At 39.0% G+C, this 18,625-nt stretch overlaps 1 protein-coding gene across 1 annotated transcript; it reads left to right on the forward strand.

Annotated features, from left to right (window-relative positions):
• The first annotated feature begins 3,825 nt into the window (after positions 1 to 3,825).
• LOC121875738 lies at positions 3,826 to 16,921 on the forward strand. The gene is made up of 4 exons (XM_042380401.1): positions 3,826 to 4,020; positions 7,950 to 8,138; positions 11,509 to 11,656; positions 16,757 to 16,921. The coding sequence occupies exons 1-4, from the start codon at positions 3,838 to 3,840 to the stop codon at positions 16,897 to 16,899; spliced, it is 663 nt and encodes a 220-aa protein (XP_042236335.1). The 5' UTR covers positions 3,826 to 3,837; the 3' UTR covers positions 16,900 to 16,921.
• Positions 16,922 to 18,625: the final 1,704 nt, after the last annotated feature.

An 18,625-nucleotide genomic window follows, 5' to 3' on the forward strand; every position in this document is an offset into this window, starting at 1 on the left:
TTGTTGCGGCGAGGAAGACTGACAAATACGTCGTTTTGGGATCCCTTTGGGGTCAAGGTGTAGCTCCTTTGGTTTTAGTAAGTGTCAAGTCTTCTTGTTTTTCAGGGATAGCTAACGTAGCCGAGCTGCAACAACTTGAAGATGATATGCCCGGTGTTTTCCCTTTGTGTGCTGTGACTCGTTCTATGTCAATGACTAATGATCATAATGTAACTCCTGATGTAGATGATTCACTGTCCTTAGAAGGACTTTTTGCATCCCAAGACATTTCTTCCGCAGTTAATGCTGTGACCGGGAGAGTTGCCTTAATAGCTGCGCATAGGGTGTGTCATAGGAGGGAAGATCAGCTAAAACTAATGGCCCATCACTTTTTTGGTAGATTTTAGTATATATAAACAGAAAATAATTTCAGTTTCAATATTTTGCAACCTTTTGCTAGGTAAATTTTAGCGTGAAATTTATCGAAAATCTAACGTACAGCTGCATTAGTGCATTACAATTAAATAGTGAACATTGCTTTCTGACTTCATTCTTTAATAACCCAACTAACAATATTTTTTTCTGTTTCAGATTCTGATGCATTTATAAGTTGATAATATTTGCGATGGCTGCTTGTGTCAGGACGAGGAACCAAAAATCCAGCCATCTCAGTCACTATCTTGGGTCTTGGAGAGAGCTCCTGAAGTCGGAGTTGCCTACATTGAGAGATGCTTTGAAATACGGTGTTTTAATCAGGCAAATCAGTGAAAAGAACCAAAGAACTTACACAAACAAAGACATTGCCAGTGATATGACCAAAGCTGTCTTGGCACAGTACACTCTGGCTAACGCTCAGTTCAAGCCTCCAGTCATAACAAGTCAGAAAGATTAGTGAGAGACGCTACTGTGATTGGAAAAGAGCAAAGATATCTCTCTTGGGAGAAACTTGCAGTTAGGACAGCTTTGCCCGGCAACTGGACCAGGTTATTTGACATAATTACTTGCAAGTGCTTGGTGTTCTCTGTCTGAGTTTGGATGCGATCGTGACCGCCAAATCCGAAGCCCACATCTCCTGTATTTACGAAGCGTAGAACTGAAAATTTCCTGTGATCGAACTGGCATTTGTAAGCACAGAGAGAGAAGACTGGCAGTATAGAATCTCATGATTTCTAGCCAAGATGTTCGGGTCAAAGTTGAAACGCCTAGAGACAGAAGAGGAGAAGAGTTGCCGAGGAAAAGACTTGAGAAGGCCCAGGGTGAGGTAAAAAAGGCCGATGATTGGAGTCAAGCTGATTCAGAGTTTAATGACGTCCCCATGGCTGATCCGAGTGCTGACCAGGAGAATGGTGACTTTATCCCTAACCCAGAAAATAATGATCCCAAACCTTCCAGGCATAAGATTCGAAATAGGAAAGATATCCCGAGCATAGCTCTGGCCAGCATGCGACACCACTGGTCTCAGAGAAACTGCAGAGAATAGCAACAACTGCCTGGATTAGGCAGTGGTTTGATAACACCTGATGATGTTCACCTGAGGTGATGAATCATAACAAAGTAGAGCTCAGCAAGCTTGTCCAGTAACCTAGAAGAGAGTTTGATAAGGGGATAAGAGAAAATGGAATCAATTGTTTGTTCTTTGATGGGTGAAGGGATGACACTAAAGTGTTCATGAAAGTTGGAGATTCTGACAAGTTGTTCCCTGCCATGGTGAAGGAAGAACACTACTCCTGCTGCAGTGAACCAGGAGGGAAGTATTTGTGGCATTTCACTCCAGAGAAAGATGACATCAGGAAACCAGCTGAGATAGTGGCAGATAACATTGTGAACTGGCTCAGAGAGAGGAACGTAGACCAGACCCTGCAGGCCATTGGAGGGGACAGCACCAACACGAACACAGGGTGGCAAGGGGGGTCATACAGTGGATAGAGCGGAAGATTGGGAGGAAGCTGGTCTGGATTGTTTGTGACCTCCACACCAACGAGTTGCCACTCAGACATCTGATCCAGGAGCTGGATGGCAAGACTCTTTCAAACAACAGATGGTCTGGTCCTCTTGGCAAGATGCTGGACTCTGCCACTGAGTTAGAAATAAATCCGAGCTTTGAAAAAAAATCACAGTTGGCCACCTCACTCATTGAGCTTGCACATACTGTCATTACGTGACCTGAGTGCCTGACCAGTGCAGGTGCATGATTTGCAGTGCCATCAAACTGGGGTCATGCTGATGGGGCTTGCTTACCTGCAGATAGGTCCAGTCTCACATTCTAGGTAGCTCACGGCAGCTCTCCAGGTTCTGCAGAATTTGGGTAAGCTCATCATAAACTGAAAGGGAACCAGCTTCACAACCTGAGACTTGTTATCCAATTCATCGTGAGTGTCTACTTGCCAAATTGGTTCAACACCAAAAAGGTCAAGTCATCGTTCTCCGAAGGTCCGAGGCATGATCTCTTCCAGCTTGAGCTCCTGAGGAGTCAGCCAAGGAAGGTTGTTCAGATTGTGGAGCAGACTGTGAGGAGATCTTCCTGTATGCTCATCCTGAGGCAGTTCTGCAGACAATGATCTGCAGTAAGGATGAGGAAAGAAGAGTGGCAGTCAAAAAGATCTTGGATATGAGACTTATGAGAGGATCTGGGCATGACGAATCAGTTGGTGACGATTCCTTCAGGGTCAGGAAGACTCCTGAAGTCAATCTAGGTGCCAAGACCCTCACTGATCTCATAGATCTGGATAACATCCAGGCTGGCAGTGAGCCCCCTCTTACCTGCAGCCTCACCAATGTTCAAGTCAGAGCTTCCTGGACAACCCCATGCATGTCCCTGCCTGGCCCTCACACCCAGAGTATAGGCGTTGTGTACAGCAAGTGGCCGAGGCCAGCAGTCACGTGCTGCAGCCAGGAGAGGAGGGAAGGCTACATCCGAGCTCAGGTGGTCAGCAGGGAGGTGATGAGTAAACAGAAGCAAGAAAGACATGTTCTCTATGGTGTGCAACAACACCGGGTCGTAGTAGTAAACGGTTTTTGTATTTGATGATTTTGTTTTCTAAAGGAATATTAAATTTAATAAATGTGTCAAGATCATTCGTTTCACTATTCTGGATCATTTTCATCCTAATAAATTAACTTGATACATTTACTTTACTTTAAATAAGCTATTTAGTGGTGTTGGTAAAAGGGTGGGAATACTGAATTTTCATAAGATTTCAAGTTAAAATTTACCTAGCAAAAAATGAAAACTTTTCAAATCTGAAGATATCACATGATTCTCCACATAGAACTACATCATTAATACCATGGGCCGATTTTTCAAACTCAAAAAAAAAAATTCGCCTCTGTATGACACACCCTACTATGTTATGGTTATTTTGTAACTCATAATTTTGTGTAGATACAGTACAGATATATGTAATTTTTTTTTTTTTTTATTTGCACACACAATCCTACATGCAGAATGCACAAAAATTATAAGGTATAAAGTTTTAAGTATCAGAGGGTTTACACTGTGAAGCTGTGTAGCGAGCTTGTGGAGGTCAGAGGGTCCACAGTGTAGATCACTGTTGCTAGGTATGTTCCGAGGTGAGTGCCGAGGTGGCTACGGTCTCTGGGAATTGCAACACAGTGTGTCCACTGACTTATATTATTTTTGCTCTTTTTAAACTTTCACTATTATTATTTGTTTCCTTCATTATTGCTCTTTATATGCCAACAATTTTATGTTTTAATATTACAGTGTACAGTTAAAGCTATATTTTACATACAGTAGGAATGTCTTTACCTTATCATAAATTAAAAGAATGTATAATATTGCAAGATATTAGAGAGGTAGCTACAGCACAGAACTAATACATTGGGTGTTTTTATAGAATGACATCTTTAGAAGTATGGACACCCATAGAGGAAGCAGTGTGGCAAGCATTACCAAGTATGGGTCCCCAGTGGATGGGCAAATCCTTAACAAGTGACCGAGGCTACATGTTAATGGTGACAGATGGATGTGGACTCTGGGGTGAAAACAGGGGAGCAAAATACATCATAGACCAAGCAGAGGTAATAACCAGGGAGAATTGGGTTTATTTTTTGTAATTTTAAATACAGTACAGTACAGTTTTTGTTTTCACTACATTAATTACCATTTATGTAACACAGTGTCCTCTTATGCCATTTGCAAAAAAATTTGGATAGTACTGTATACTGTATTTAGTTATGCGTAAAAGATATTTCTATCATGGTTCCACAAAATATTATTTTCATAGGGTTATAAAAATCCCTTTAGTCTCTGACTTTGATTTTGACAAAGTGATTTTAAAGGAGATGAATCTTTCAGTAAAAATCCTTTGTTTATTTGCCAAAAAAGTATTATGGAAACTTTTTTTATATGCTTAATTATATAGAAGAGCCCTTTAAAGTTTTACTGTAATTTAATTTTATTAATTTAGTTATTTTATATAAAGTAATATCTCCGTTAGCCAGAACCCCTCAAACCTGGAACTTTACGATAGCTGGAATTTAAATTTTCTCGGAAAAGTGTTCCCAAAGCTGGAATTTTCCGGAAAATTACAGCTTTGGGAAAATTTTTCGAGGGGCACATTTTCCTGGAAATCCCAAGAAAATTTCCTGATACCTGAAAAATTCCTGGGATGGGGGAGTTTTTCAGGGATTGAGAGATGAAAATCAGATACATTTTCTGAAAATTCCAAGGTTCAAGAGATGATGTAATGGGCAATTTCTGGAACTTCTGAGAACATTTTTCCGTTACCCAGAAAATTCTGGGGATGAGGGATAATTTTCTAGGTTGGAGAGATGATGCAATGGACAATTTCTGGAACTCCCGAGAACTTTTTCTGTTACCCGGAAATCTCTCATTCCTGGAATTGCTCTGCACCAATTGTTCCAGCTAGCAGAGATACCACTACATCCTGCTCAGTGATATCCCCTTAAACATGAATAATTGATAAAGAGATTTCTGGGTAATGAGACAACTCTCTCAAACCCGGAATATCCTACAACCTCGGAATTTTTCCGGGTACTCTGTACAATGGAAAAGTTTCTCAGAATTTTCCAGAATTGCGCTTTATTTCATCCTCGGAATTTGCTCCCAGACCTGGAAAAAAATTGGAGTGTGTTTCCAGAATTTTCTTGGAATTTTCCAGAATTACTGTATGCATTATTTGAGGCGCTCCAATTGATAGTGACAAATCAACCAATGTCGCCCAAATCAGATTCTTGTTTCTACAGGAAGCCCGACTCTTTCTCTACCCCATACAGGGTTTATTCGTCATCCTTCGTCATTGGTTTAGGGCTAAATTTCCAATGATAATGACAAATCCACATAATGCGAGTCCAATCGGCAGATGGGACGGCCGTGATGTCAGCGATATGGGTTTCAGCAGCCAATCAGGTGGTCACTCAGCGGGGGGGGTGTCTGTTTCTGTCTCAGTTCCCGCATTTATTACTTTCATTATATCCTCATCTGAGAGTGATAGTGCAGGAGAGGGTCCTAGGCACCCACGTAAGCGAGTGGGGGACGAAAGTACTAAGTGGAAATTAGAGGTGACAAAGCAGAAAAGGAACGCTGGCACCGAGTACACGAGTGTGAGAACGAAAAAAGTTGTGGGGAAACGTGTTATTGGCCCTGCATGCAAGGATGGCTGCTTGGCCAAGCTTGGTGAAGAGAAAGTAAGTAAGGTTTTTTATGATTTCTGGACTTTTGGTAACTTTGATAAACAGAACATTTACATAAGTAAACTCTAAACCTCTGGGCATGTTGGCCGTTCACGTACTGTATTGCTGACTGTGTCTCACGTAAGTTATGTACTATTACATACAGTGTGATATACGAGAATGAGACAATAACAGTGTGTAGGAATGCCTAATACTCTGTTCACGGGATTACTGAACAGCGTGTGAGGACTGTGCTGAGGAAGGTGTGTGTGTGGCTGGGACTGTGGAGGAGGACATGAGGGGCAAGACAGCTGCATCACACGTGCTCAGTATTAGTTTAGACAGAAGACAGCTGGTGATTGAACACATTAATAGTTATGCAGCAGTTAGCAGTCATTACAGCCGTGCTAAAACTCCAGGTTGGAAATACTTATCATCGGAGTTGAACGTCACCGCTATGTGCAGGATGTATCAGGAGTGGCTGAAGGAACAAGATCCTAATCATAAAGCCACCACCATTATCAGGATGAGTTCAATCAAGAGTTCAACCTTTGTTTTTCTCTTCCTATGGCTGACACCTACAACACCTGTGATAGGAGCTGCCATAGTTTTGCTGCCACAGACAAGATGAAGAATGTGCAGGAATTCGACTGCCTCAGCACTGAACAAACCCTGCACAGGAAGCGAGCAAAAGTTCCTCGTGGCTACCTGAAGGCGTATGCTGATGATGGTGAGCTGTGTGTCATCTTGAGCGACCTGCAGCAGACACTCCCCACTCCCCGCATCAACTCTGGTGTTCAGTATTATAAACGCAAGCTGTGGATATATAACTTTGGGATCCACAACGTCAAAACTGGGAACGCTTCAATGTATCTGTGGAGTGAAACCACAGCAAAGAGGGGGTCTTCTAAAATTGTCAGCTGTGTCATGCACTACATCAGGACACAAGTAACCACTTCAGTCATGAAACTCGTTACTTTCAGTGATAACTGTGGCAGGCAAAATAAAAACCTACACTGTTTCAGCCTGCCTTCGTTACATTCATGAGGGCGCTTCACTGACATTAAGCACATTTTCATGGTCCCTAACCACTCCTACTGTCTCTGTGATGGTGACTTTGGCCACATAGAGAAGACCCTCAGGAAGATGGAGGCCTATACTCTAGAATGCTATGCTGCAGCAATCAAGGGGTGTAGCCACACAAAACCTTTCTCAGTTGTGAAAATGAAGAGGGAGGACTTCCTGGATGTCTCTGTTTTAGTTTCACAGTTTGCCAAATGCCATGAACAAGGGGTCCTTTTCAGTGATGCCAAGGCCTTCACCTACTCCACAAACTACAAGGAGGGGTATAGCATCAAGACAGCATACAACCTCACATACCCCTAATTTGTCAGGCTGTAGAAAGGGCACGGCAGGAAGTACCTCCCAACCTTCAATTTGGCTTCCGTGACTCTACAACCGAAGTATGACAAACCTGTAGCACTGACCACCAAGAAACTGAGCGACATCGAGCACCTGATGAAGTGTATTCCTGAGAGGGAAAGGGGTTACTTCAGGGACGTCATTGCAGGGCAGAGGGATCCAGTGGCATACACAGATGAGGTCGACCCTGGTGACGACGACCTTGAGTACTAACCTCCCACCCCCTATCCCACCCTACCTTCCATCACTACACACAGTATCAGGATTGGTGAGTAACGTTTTTTATTTTTTTCACACCTGAATCTCCAACCCTGGACCTTGCGAGAAACAGCCAAAATATTGCCATTCAGGCATTTCCACAGCACATACTTCACTTTGAAATAGATTTTCATATACTTATCTAAATTTTTCCGCATATTTCTTATGTCAGGTTAAACGACATTAAATTTCCTCGTATGGTTGGTTACCGAGTAACAAAAAATTGAATGTTGGTAAACTTTACCCTCAATTTACTCAAAACATGATTTTGGTTGATTCGTCACTATCAATCGGAGCGCCTCATTTCATCCTTGGAATTTACTTCCAGACCTGGAAAAAAATTGGAGAGAGTTTCCCGGATTTTCTCGGAATTTTCCAGAATGGTGCATTTTTCAGTATTTTATCCAGGTGATTTTCCAGTAGTTTTCTCGGAATTTTCTCAGAAAATTAGCTAGATTTCCAACCTCAGAAGCTCGTTCACAGACCCAAAATTGAGAGACTTTTTTTTTAAATTTTGAGCCAATTTCAATTCTGGGCCTTGGAGAGTTCTGGCTAACAGAGATACAGGTATTACTTATCAGTTTCTAAATTCAACTAATATAAGATATACTGTACAGTACTCTTGTATTTGTCAGGTGTGGGCTCCATGCATAGAGGCTGGCATCAGGGAGATATCAAGCCTAGTGTTAACAGAGTTGACAAAGCTGAATGTCAGAGCAGCATGGGATGGAGATAGGCAGTCTGTTGTCTTCAGTATTTCTTCTCAACTAAATGACTTATCATATAGATGGGAGTTTGAACTGAAGCGTCTTACAGATAAACTGGTTAGTTGTGATTTATTTTTCATTTTCATATTTGCCCGGTATTTCATTTTATTTGAATAAAGATTGTACTACCCATCAAATTTCTGTGCTAAGGTTTAATAATTAAACATTCGATAAAGAAAATTTTGCACTTTACTTCGTCATTTTTCTTTTAATCCTTATTAGTTGGTCAAATTCGATAGGCTGAGTTAGTTGGTCAAATTCGATAGGCTGAGTTAGTTGGTCAAATTCGATAGGCTGAGTGCTGAGTTGGTAAAAAAAATTACCCCCCCCCCCCCCCCTCCCAAACACAATCTCTTCAGTCCATCCCTGTGTGTAGATATGATATAATATAATATATTATATGAGGTGTTGCGAGTAGCAAGGGCAAGCTGACAAAAACGATGTTTTGAGAAAACTTATTTGATTTTTTCCCTATTTTGGTCCATAACTCATAATTTTTTTTTATCAAATTTCTTCATTTTTGTCTTATTTTGTAGGTTTGGGGTAATACATCATGAATGTCTGAAAAATGTACCGGTATAACATTCCATAATATGCCTGATTTCTGATGGTAAAAACTATCATACAGTAGTAATACAAAGTACAGTCGGCCCTTCACATACGCGGGTTTAGCATTCACGGATTCGCAAATACGCAGATTGCCCCGCCAGAGGAATATTCTGTACATTGAAGTAATTGAAGTACATTCAAATCGCGCGCCATTCAACTCGCGAGCGGCACAGAACACGGGACACCGCCCGCTCCCGCAACCTCACACACACACACGCATAGCTCTCCCTCACTCAGTCAGTCTCGCTGTAACCACACTTGTGTTGACATCAGCATTGTAGTTGCAAAAATATTACATTTCCGTGAATGTATTATATCAAGCACAATATGAATAGAATATCACTAATAGAGTATTTTAACCGAAAACTACTAAAAAAACGAGTAACATCTCTTGAACATCGGAAGGTTAGGTAAAGTCTTTTGTTTTCGTCATGTATTTTATCCTAATTTACATTGAAATACATCACGTTTCAGCAAAAGTACTATTTATTTCTGAAAATATGGAAATGTAATATTTTGCTGAAATGACATACGTATTACAGTGGAAAGTGACGAAAGCAATGACTCACTTTCTTTCGCTCAAAAGATGTTACCGTAATCGCTTTTCGAATGGTTTTCAGTTAAAAAACTGTTGTATTACAATAATATTCTATCCTAATTCACTTGTGATGCAACAGTTTTTTAACTGAAAACCATTCGAAAAGCAATTACGGTAACATCTTTTGAACGAAAGAAAGCGAAAGTCATTGTTTTAGTCACGATTTTATCCCACATTCCACTGTAATACTTACATCATTTCAGCAAAAATATTTCATTTCTGTTAATGTAGTATATCAAGCACAGTATGAATATAATATCATTGTAATATAACAGTATTTTAACCGAAAACTATTAAAAAAACGAGTAACATCTCTTGAACATTGGAAGGTTAGGTGAAGTCTTTTGTTTTCGTCATGTATTTTGTCCTATTTTACATTGAAATACATCACGTTTCAGCAAAATTCCTATTTATTTCCAAGAATATATTCATTCAGGCGCAGTTTAGGTAAAATATACGTGTGATGTAACATTTTTTAAATTGAAAACGATTCGAAAAACACGTACCCTCTAGCCCTGTTCAAGGAGAGGACTGGGAGAAGCTGTTTGGTGCTGCCGATGGCAAGGAAAATTATTTGGATGGATTTTAATGAAAATATTCAGAAATATGGTATCGTAGTATTTATTCAAGTCAATTAGGATAGAATATTATTGTAATACAACAGTAGTGACGATGTGGAGGAGGCGGAGGGGTAGAGCGGGGAGGAGGTGACTGGCGGGAGCAGGGACGAGTGGAGATGCCAGCCAGTACATTACGGGTGTATTAATTGTTTTTATAGCTATTTTTGCATTTTAATGTTAAATACTGTACATTACGTTTCAACAAAACTACCATTTATTTCTGAGAACATGGAAATGTAATATTTTTGCTGAAATGATGTACGTATTACAGTGGAAAGTGACGAAAGCAATGACTTTCGCTTTCTTTCATTCAAAAGATGTTACCGTAATCGCTTTTCGAATGGTTTTCAGTTGTGGGATTATAAGGCTAATGATAGGATAGAATATTATTGTAATACAGTATGAGTACAACAGTTTTTTAACTGAAAACCATTCGAAAAGCGATTACGGTAAAATATTTTGAACAACGAAAGAAAGCGAAAGTCTTTCGTCATGATTTTATCCCACTTCCCACTATAATATGTACGTCATTCCAGCAAAAATATTACATTTCCATATTTATTTCCGAGAATATATTCATTCAGTCACAGTTAAGGTAAAATATACTTTTGATGTAATATTTTAATGAAAATCCAGTATCGTAGTTTTCTCTTGTTTCAAATTTAATTAACAAAGGTTGATGTTTCAAATGTAATGAACAAAAATTTATGTCCAGTATCTATAAATTAACTTTAATAAATGAATACTTTGTTTTACATCGTCCTGTGCTACCATACCATGGATTTGGCTACTTTGGGCTCGCAAGAGATCTGCCCTGGCAACTGTACCGACACTCACAGCTGGTGGTGTGTTGGCGCATCGTTTCCATTGTTTACTGGTAGTTACTGGTAAATATTTTTCAACCTAACGAAACTATTACCCGTTTAGAGGTCGACCCCCAATTTTTGCCAAATAATTTGGTCTTAAAAACTCGAACTACACACAGGTATATACGGTAAATAAGGACATGGGGGACCAAGGATATTTTAGGGGGGGGGGGGCAGCAATAGTACACGGATTTTTAACATTCACGGGTATCTCTGTTACCTAACCCCTGCAAATGTTAAGGGCCGACTGTACTGTAATTACATGTTTTATCAGATGGATATACAATTTGTGGAACTTTAATCAAGATGACACCAAAAACACAGTCAGAATAGGTAATAATGAAAACAGTCATACTCACCATAACCAGTCATGATCTGCTTGCCTGAAGTGTGGGGCAGATATAAATCCAGCATGTCGTCATCTGGTGAAGCCTCATTGTTGACGACTGCTGCAGCATCCTGTGCTTCCTGTTCAGTCACCAGGTGCACATTGAACTGCTGGTATTCGGTTAGTATGTGCGTCATCAGATCCTTAATGTCTTTCAACTTAATTTGACGGGGAAAGGGGCAAGAAAGAGAGCACGGTTTGAGCTACCAGGAACCATAGAAAACAGATTTTCCAAAATTTGGTCATCTCACCCTTGCTATTCTCAACACCTCATATAATATAATATACAGGTATAATATATAATATAATATAATATGTACTATTTACGGTTTGGTGATATTTATAGTTTGGTCATCACTGGGTCACACCTATGTTAGTCCAAGTTCAACATCTAAGCATGAGAGTGAAACAACTCGCCACGGAGGTGGAACAGAAACAACGACAGTTGGACGAACTTCTTCCTGATGTCAAGTCAAATACGAAGTCACCTGTCAGTGAGTATTGAAGGAAAAAATTATGAAAGAGAGGACTTGTAACTTGTAGGTAATAGCAGTAATAATGAATGCGGATATCTTTTTCCATTTTACAGACATTCATTTATATAAAGGTGTTTTTGGATCCCACTGCTGCTGTACATTTTATAAGAGTGGTGTTTATTTAATTATTTAATCTATTTTATTTATCTCTTCTTTCTTTTTACTTTTGTTTTATTTTCTACTTCATTTTCTCAAAGTATTTATTTACTTTAGTTTCTTACTTAGTTTATTTATTCATTCTGCTGCCCATTTCTTAGTTATGTGACTTTTTAGATTCTTATACATACTATAACCTATACAGGGTAATCTCTTAAACATATAGTAGCATGGCGAGGTCTGGGCAAGTGGATTCAATTTAATTTAATTTTACTAAGATAGGGGAAGAAACAAAGATAATACTGCAGGGATAATGATATCCCAGCATACAATAAAGATGATTTATTAAAAACGAAGTTGAGTACCTGAACACTTTAACAGAACATAAACACATGACCCACTTCTTGGGGTTCACTCAAGACTTGGCCATATTTATGCTAACACTAATACAAATCACAAAGACCACTTTGCCTTACTTCAGTGTCAGCAAAACAAGTATTCAACTTTAGCAAGGCCAATGTTCAGTAGAAATTACTATAGGTTACTGGTAACATTCTATGACAGTGACACACAACAAAGATTAGTCATCAGCCCTTCAATCACATTACTACTTCTACTAATACTTCATAGCACCTCTCAAAACCCGTCACAAGATTGTTATTCATGTACAGTACGTGTTATTATTCTCAATACTGAACTGGGGATTCAGGTTACATTGGCACACACAGTTTTCATGACTCCATGAGTAAGTGATGCAACCTATTACCACTCCTTACACCACAGGATACATTGGTATTCATTTACTAGGTGGGAATAAGATACCTGAGACAGAACAATTATGGATGCATACAGGATGATACCACAGGCTTGCGCCCCTTGTATTCAAAACAAAGGCTGGGCATTTACACTCTGTGACGCATGGCTAGGCTCCGCTGTGTTCGGGGTTCGACCCATGTCTCGCGGACACAGCCACACCCGTAGGCCTATTACTCTCTTCTGACGCCATCCACTCTAGATCTTGATGCCGGTGAATTAAAGACATTCTGTGTCAGACATCCTATCTGGCACTGGCCACCATCTCTCGGTAGCTCCAACAACACAGTTCCTGGTTGATGAAGGAAAGGCCTTTGGAATGATATGAAATTAAAATGCAAATGTCATATAATATGTCGTGCAAGGAAACAGATGGTGCATGAACATAATTTCTTAACCCTTAAGACTTTAATTACATTAACAGGCACACTGACATATTCAGCACAATAATATTCAACTAAATTAAATTCACTTAGTATCATGGTGTGACACGGAGTAATGTACCTGGTTGACGAGAGAAAGGCATTCAGTCATGACTATTCAAACTGCACGCTCTGTTTTATACCCCCGGTGTTACCACCCTCAATACATTTACATGCATTTTCATTGGTCTTAGTTACGGTAAACCTCGGGCTGTGAAAATTAGGCCATGAGCCTATATTAATTTCCTATGGTAATCACACTCCTTGGTGAGCTGGCCAACCACAACCTAGACCTATTCACAAGTATAGTGTTACAATTCAGAGTTTTTCTACAGCTGACAGGTTCTGCTCATGAGATTAATGAGTTTCTTTAATACAAAAATTACAATACAGTTGTACCCCACTTAACGCGGTCAATTAAACCCAGAGGGTCCCGCGTTAAGTGAACAACAGAACATATGGGATTAATTCCAATAGAAACCGGCCCGACCCCCAAACTCCACTTTTTGAAGGCACATACCTATGTTGTAGTAAAAATAACATCTTAATTTTATGATGGTACATGCACACAATTAATACTTAAGAGAAATAGAGAAATACAGTCGCCAAGTTAATGTCCATTCAAATAATGGACTCAACTCCCTCCCCCTCTCACACTACACTGCCGGCTCTTCCCTCTCAGAGAAATTTTTGGGGGAAAACCACTAAATTTTAATAAATAATACCTCAAACTAAAGTTAGGATAATACAATTGACATTGCTGGATTCCTTGTAAGACCAGGAATATTTTGAATATAAATGTCATATATTTTGCACAAAAGATAACATAGTTACCTAGAGAAAAATTTTTATCTAAAATTTGTATGTTTAATGCAAAATATATGATGTTTATATTCAAAATGATCACCAAATTATAAGAATTCCAGCAATGTAAATTATATTCTGACCGGGTAATTTGTATGAATTTTATGAGCTAAAACAAATATCTTCAGTTAATAAAAAAAAAATAATCTTCACGACACTATCTGTCAATCAAAGTACCCCACCTTGCCTCCCCCCTCTTCCAACCGCGCGGTCAGTCCCAACCCTCCCCCCCACCCCCCACCAATCCTCCCTTCCAGAGTTTTTAACATTTAGTATTAAATAATACCTCAGATTAAAGTTAGGATAATATAATTGACATTGCTGGATTCCTTGTAAGACCAGGAATATTTTGAATATAAATGTCATATATTTTGCACAAAAGATAACATAGTTAATTTGAGAAAAATTTTTATCTAAAATTTGTATGTCTAATGCAAAATATATGATGTTTATATTCAAAATGATCATCAAATTATAAGAATTCCAGCAATGTAAATTATATTCAGACCGGGTAATTTGTATGAATTTTATGAGCTAAAACAAATATCTTTAGTTAATAAAAAAAATAAAAATATTTTCACAGGGTAACAGATGGTCGGTCGGTCCCTCCCTCCCCCCACCCCCCACCAACCGTCCCACCAGATGTGTGGGAACACCAGAATATTTAACTTTTTTGTAATAAATAATACCTCAAACTAAAGTTAGGATAATATAATTGACATTGCTGGATTCCTTGTAAGACCAGGAATATTTTGAATATAAATGTCATATATTTTGCACAAAAGATAACATAGTTACTCTGAGAAAAATTTTTATCTAAAATTTGTATCTCTAATGCAAAATATATGATGTTTATATTCAAAATGATCACCAAATTATAAGAATTCCAGCAATGTAAATTATATTCTGGTCGGGTAATTTGTATGAATTTTATGGGCTAAAACAGGCAGTCAGGCAGGGTGGTGGGTGGGGAAAATCTAAAAATAGCGTCTCGAGCCGGACACTCACCGCGTATATGTGGAAAAAATCCGTGTTAAGTGAAAGTTCAGCTCTGGCGAGGCACCGCGTATATGATAAAACGCGTTAAGTGAAACCGCGTTAGGCGGGGTAATACTGTACATGTAATTTCAATACACTCATTGGATTCCCTGGGGTCTGTCAATCACAGAGATATAACTTCACGAGAGGGTAAACATTGTTATCAATCTTGGTTTGGCAGTCAAAACACATTGTCTTAATACAATTTACACTACATCACACTTAAAGATCGATGAAGTGTTTAACATATATTCAATACTGCTTGAATGTTTCAGCTCCTGGTTGGCATATCTGACTTAAGTTACTCATACAGGTTACATCATAAATTTAAATTTACATTACAGAGGACTTCCGGCAATACAGAAAATGGACGATACTTCTCACTAGAGAAAACAAGTCACTCGAGGGGACAACTCTTTAGTTTCACACATGTTTGTGGACGTCTGAGCAAAATGTGAATAAGTGTGGAGATTAATATACTAGCCGTGCAATGGGCGAGTTGACGGTCAGAATTTTTTCATAAGATGGCAGGTCAATGGGTAAAGAAAATGCTTAAATTCACTATAGTAATGGTATTTTAAAATAAATTGGGCCAAAAAGTCAAAAATAAGGGTTAAAGTAGCTAAAAAGTCACGTGACTGCGAAAAGCTCTGTGATTAGTTGTGACGTCACTGGTTGGGGTGAACTTACTAGCAGGAGGCAGCCAGCTGTAGTTGTCCAACCTTCTCGGCTGATCGACTCAATAAATAAATATTACAATATTAGATAATTAATTGTGCTTTATTGTGCAACACATTAATACTATTTTGAATATATAAATTTTTCTAAGCACATTAACTAATTCAATGGATATTAGCTGCCCATACAAAAAATTTCATAGTACAGTGGTCCCTCGGTTAACGAACGCCTCGGTTAACGAAATTTCGGTTAACAAACTGCCTCCCATAAGATTCTTAAATTCGGTTAACGAATTTCTTACGAACCGACCTCAACATGTTTTCGCTTGCACTGGCCGGTCAACCAGCTTTAGTATTAGTCCGCCAATACATTAATCGGTTCTAGGGCTTAAATTCCTTACTATTTTAGTCAATATCAAGAAGTTTATACTATTCAATAATTTTAAAAGTTTAATATTCAATTTTTTAGTCATTTCAACAATTATTGAACATAATTGAAGGTAAAGTGACTAGTTTAATGCGCGGCATCCAGCCTCTTAACACAGCAAACAGGCGTTAGTCTCTCTGTTTTCACTGGAGGTAACATCTTGCTTGAGACTCTCTTCAACTAAACGCTTTTTTCTGTGTTTCCAAGCAAATTATTGGTCATTTTGAAATATATTTTTCATATTGACAATATATAATGCAGTGCAGTGTTGATTTAAAGAAAATAATCTTCAAATACACCAAGAGAACTAAAATTTTATGGGTGAAATGGTGCCATGGGGTGACTTCTCTTCCACCCCAATGCCTTTGCTTTGACTGGTAGGAACATAGTATGTGCTCTATGCCGAGTTCTGATTGGCTGGGAGTGTATTGCACACACTCTGATTTCTGATTACCATACCAATAATTAACTGAATGTTACTCAGTTAAAAGTAAAAGTACCAAGAAAATTGACTTTCAAGTAGCTTAGTTTTTAAAATAGTTGTTTCATCTCAGTAACAAACCAGTTTGACATCATTACTATCCACCTCTGCAGATCAAATAGCAAACTTACATATGCCATGTATGGTGACTTATGTGTGAAGTCCATAAAGGTTCATTGATTTCCTCTTGTGAAATTCTTGAATACAGTATAATATATAGTTTACCTTATCTTGTTACAGAAAACTCCAAGACCACTAGGAATAAAGACAACTTAATTGAATCTGCAATTGAGTCAGTTGTAGTTAATGGAGCTTGGACAGTCATGCAAGATCATCTGATTCATTATCCACTCATTATGAAGCATCTTACTAGAGAGCAGTAAGTCACCTTTCTATTCTTGTACTGTAAACCCTTGCTATTCGCGGGTTTGCAATTAGTGATTTCTACTATTTGCGGTAAGCAGGTGGTGGCTAGCTTATGAGCCTCTACTGCAGTGCAACAAGTCACCCCCATGCGCCAGCAGCGTCTCCTCTCCCTTTGTTTGTCCTCAACCATTGCCTGCGATGCAGCTTCTCTTGTGTTGTACTCAAAACTTCAGTGTTTCTGTGTAAAATGGCCCCTAAAAGACTGTCTAATGTCAGTGCTAGTGATGCTAATGGAGTGAAACGTTTTGAGACCTCAAAGCCAAGAGGAAACGACTACCAATCGCATCGTTTTTCAAGAAAGAACCAGCCGCTTGCCCAGCTGATTCGCCTACTCAGTCAGCTGCTGCCACTGTTCTACCACCCGCCTCCCTGCCATGCGCCTCTCCACCACCCGCCTCTCCACCAACCTCCACTGCATCACCCTCTTCCAACAGTGATTCTGATGATCCCCCTATGTTTCAGTAGCCAGATTTCATCCTAGTGTACAGTACATTTCATCAAGCTCCAATCTTCCACATACGAAGGAGAGTAGTATTGGTGACCTAAGTTTCTCATACACAGTATAGGTACGGTATACAGCAGTGAACTAAGGTGCCATTCCTTGGAACCCAACCCTCATGAATAGCAAGGGTTTACCGTATTATGCAACTTCCAGATTAAGAGGTATTACTTGAGTATTTAATTACGTCTTGGCACATTAATCAGGTTATAGAGCCTTTTACTTGAGTCAACTTATACTGATCTCACAAAGTGAATCTTTAACTCATCAGTGTCATTTTTCACTATGGTTGCAGGATATGAAGTCATGTCATCTTGGCCAACAACAATATTGCAGTACACTATTGTTGACTAATGAAGCTCTTACAAATGACAAATTGTGTACCTCAGCATTTCATCTCATCTTTGTCAGTTTTTGTAGAAAATTTATAGGTTTTGAAGCTTCTCAGTTAGTTATGTTAGTTTCCCTATTACAGTACAGGGGGTCCCTAGGTTATGAACAAGCTCCATTCCTGAGGACATTCTTAAGTCGAAAATGTACGAAAGTCAAAACCATACTATGTGCTTACCGTGCTTACAGAACAATGTTTAAAATCCCACTATATCATAGCTTAAGTCCTTGTATACATAAAAAATTATTTAATTTAACAGAGAAAAAGAAATAGAATGACAAAATACAGTAACTGAAAGTAAAAAGTAAGTCATCAGGTAAATAAAATACTGTAAATTTAAAGTTTAACCTCGTTCGTATCGGTGGGCGATCGTAAGTTGGATGTTTGTAAGTCGGGGATCCCTTGTACCTGTATGTTATGTTGACCAACACTGGAGTAGGTTCATGTACATTCAGGAGCCAGTGCATGCCCAGTACTTGCCAACAGTGTGTAACAGAGACGTGACCGATCATCCAAGCGGCTAACGAGCCGATCAGTGGTGAAGAGGATAGAAGTAAAAGTAAAAGAAATTATTTTTTTTATTAAGTACTGTAATGTACAGCTCCTCCCCGACTTACGACGGGGTTAGGAACCCAAATCCAGGTCGTAAGTCGAAAATGCTTAAATAATACAGTACATAGAAAATCTAAAATGGGTGTCTCTTTTTCTTCTCAGCACCACAAAACTCTCACTTTTAAGCTTGCCAGCCATTTTAAAGTGAATTACAAACGAAAATTTTGTCTGTGTACTGACG

Source organism: Homarus americanus, unplaced genomic scaffold (genome assembly GCF_018991925.1).
Source record: "Homarus americanus isolate GMGI-L3 unplaced genomic scaffold, GMGI_Hamer_2.0 scaffold22250, whole genome shotgun sequence".
In the NCBI taxonomy this organism is placed as follows: Eukaryota; Metazoa; Arthropoda; class Malacostraca; order Decapoda; family Nephropidae; genus Homarus; species Homarus americanus.

What these genes read in the sequence shown, in the direction of transcription:
- LOC121875738 (XM_042380401.1), top strand. Translation starts at nt 3,838, where the DNA reads ATGACATCTTTAGAAGTATGGACACCCATAGAGGAAGCAGTGTGGCAA. An exon ending in AGCGTCTTACAGATAAACTG is followed by an intron (nt 8,139 to 11,508) that starts GTTAGTTGTGAT and finishes TGATATTTATAG; the next exon opens with TTTGGTCATCACTGGGTCAC. An exon ending in AAATACGAAGTCACCTGTCA is followed by an intron (nt 11,657 to 16,756) that starts GTGAGTATTGAA and finishes ATCTTGTTACAG; the next exon opens with AAAACTCCAAGACCACTAGG.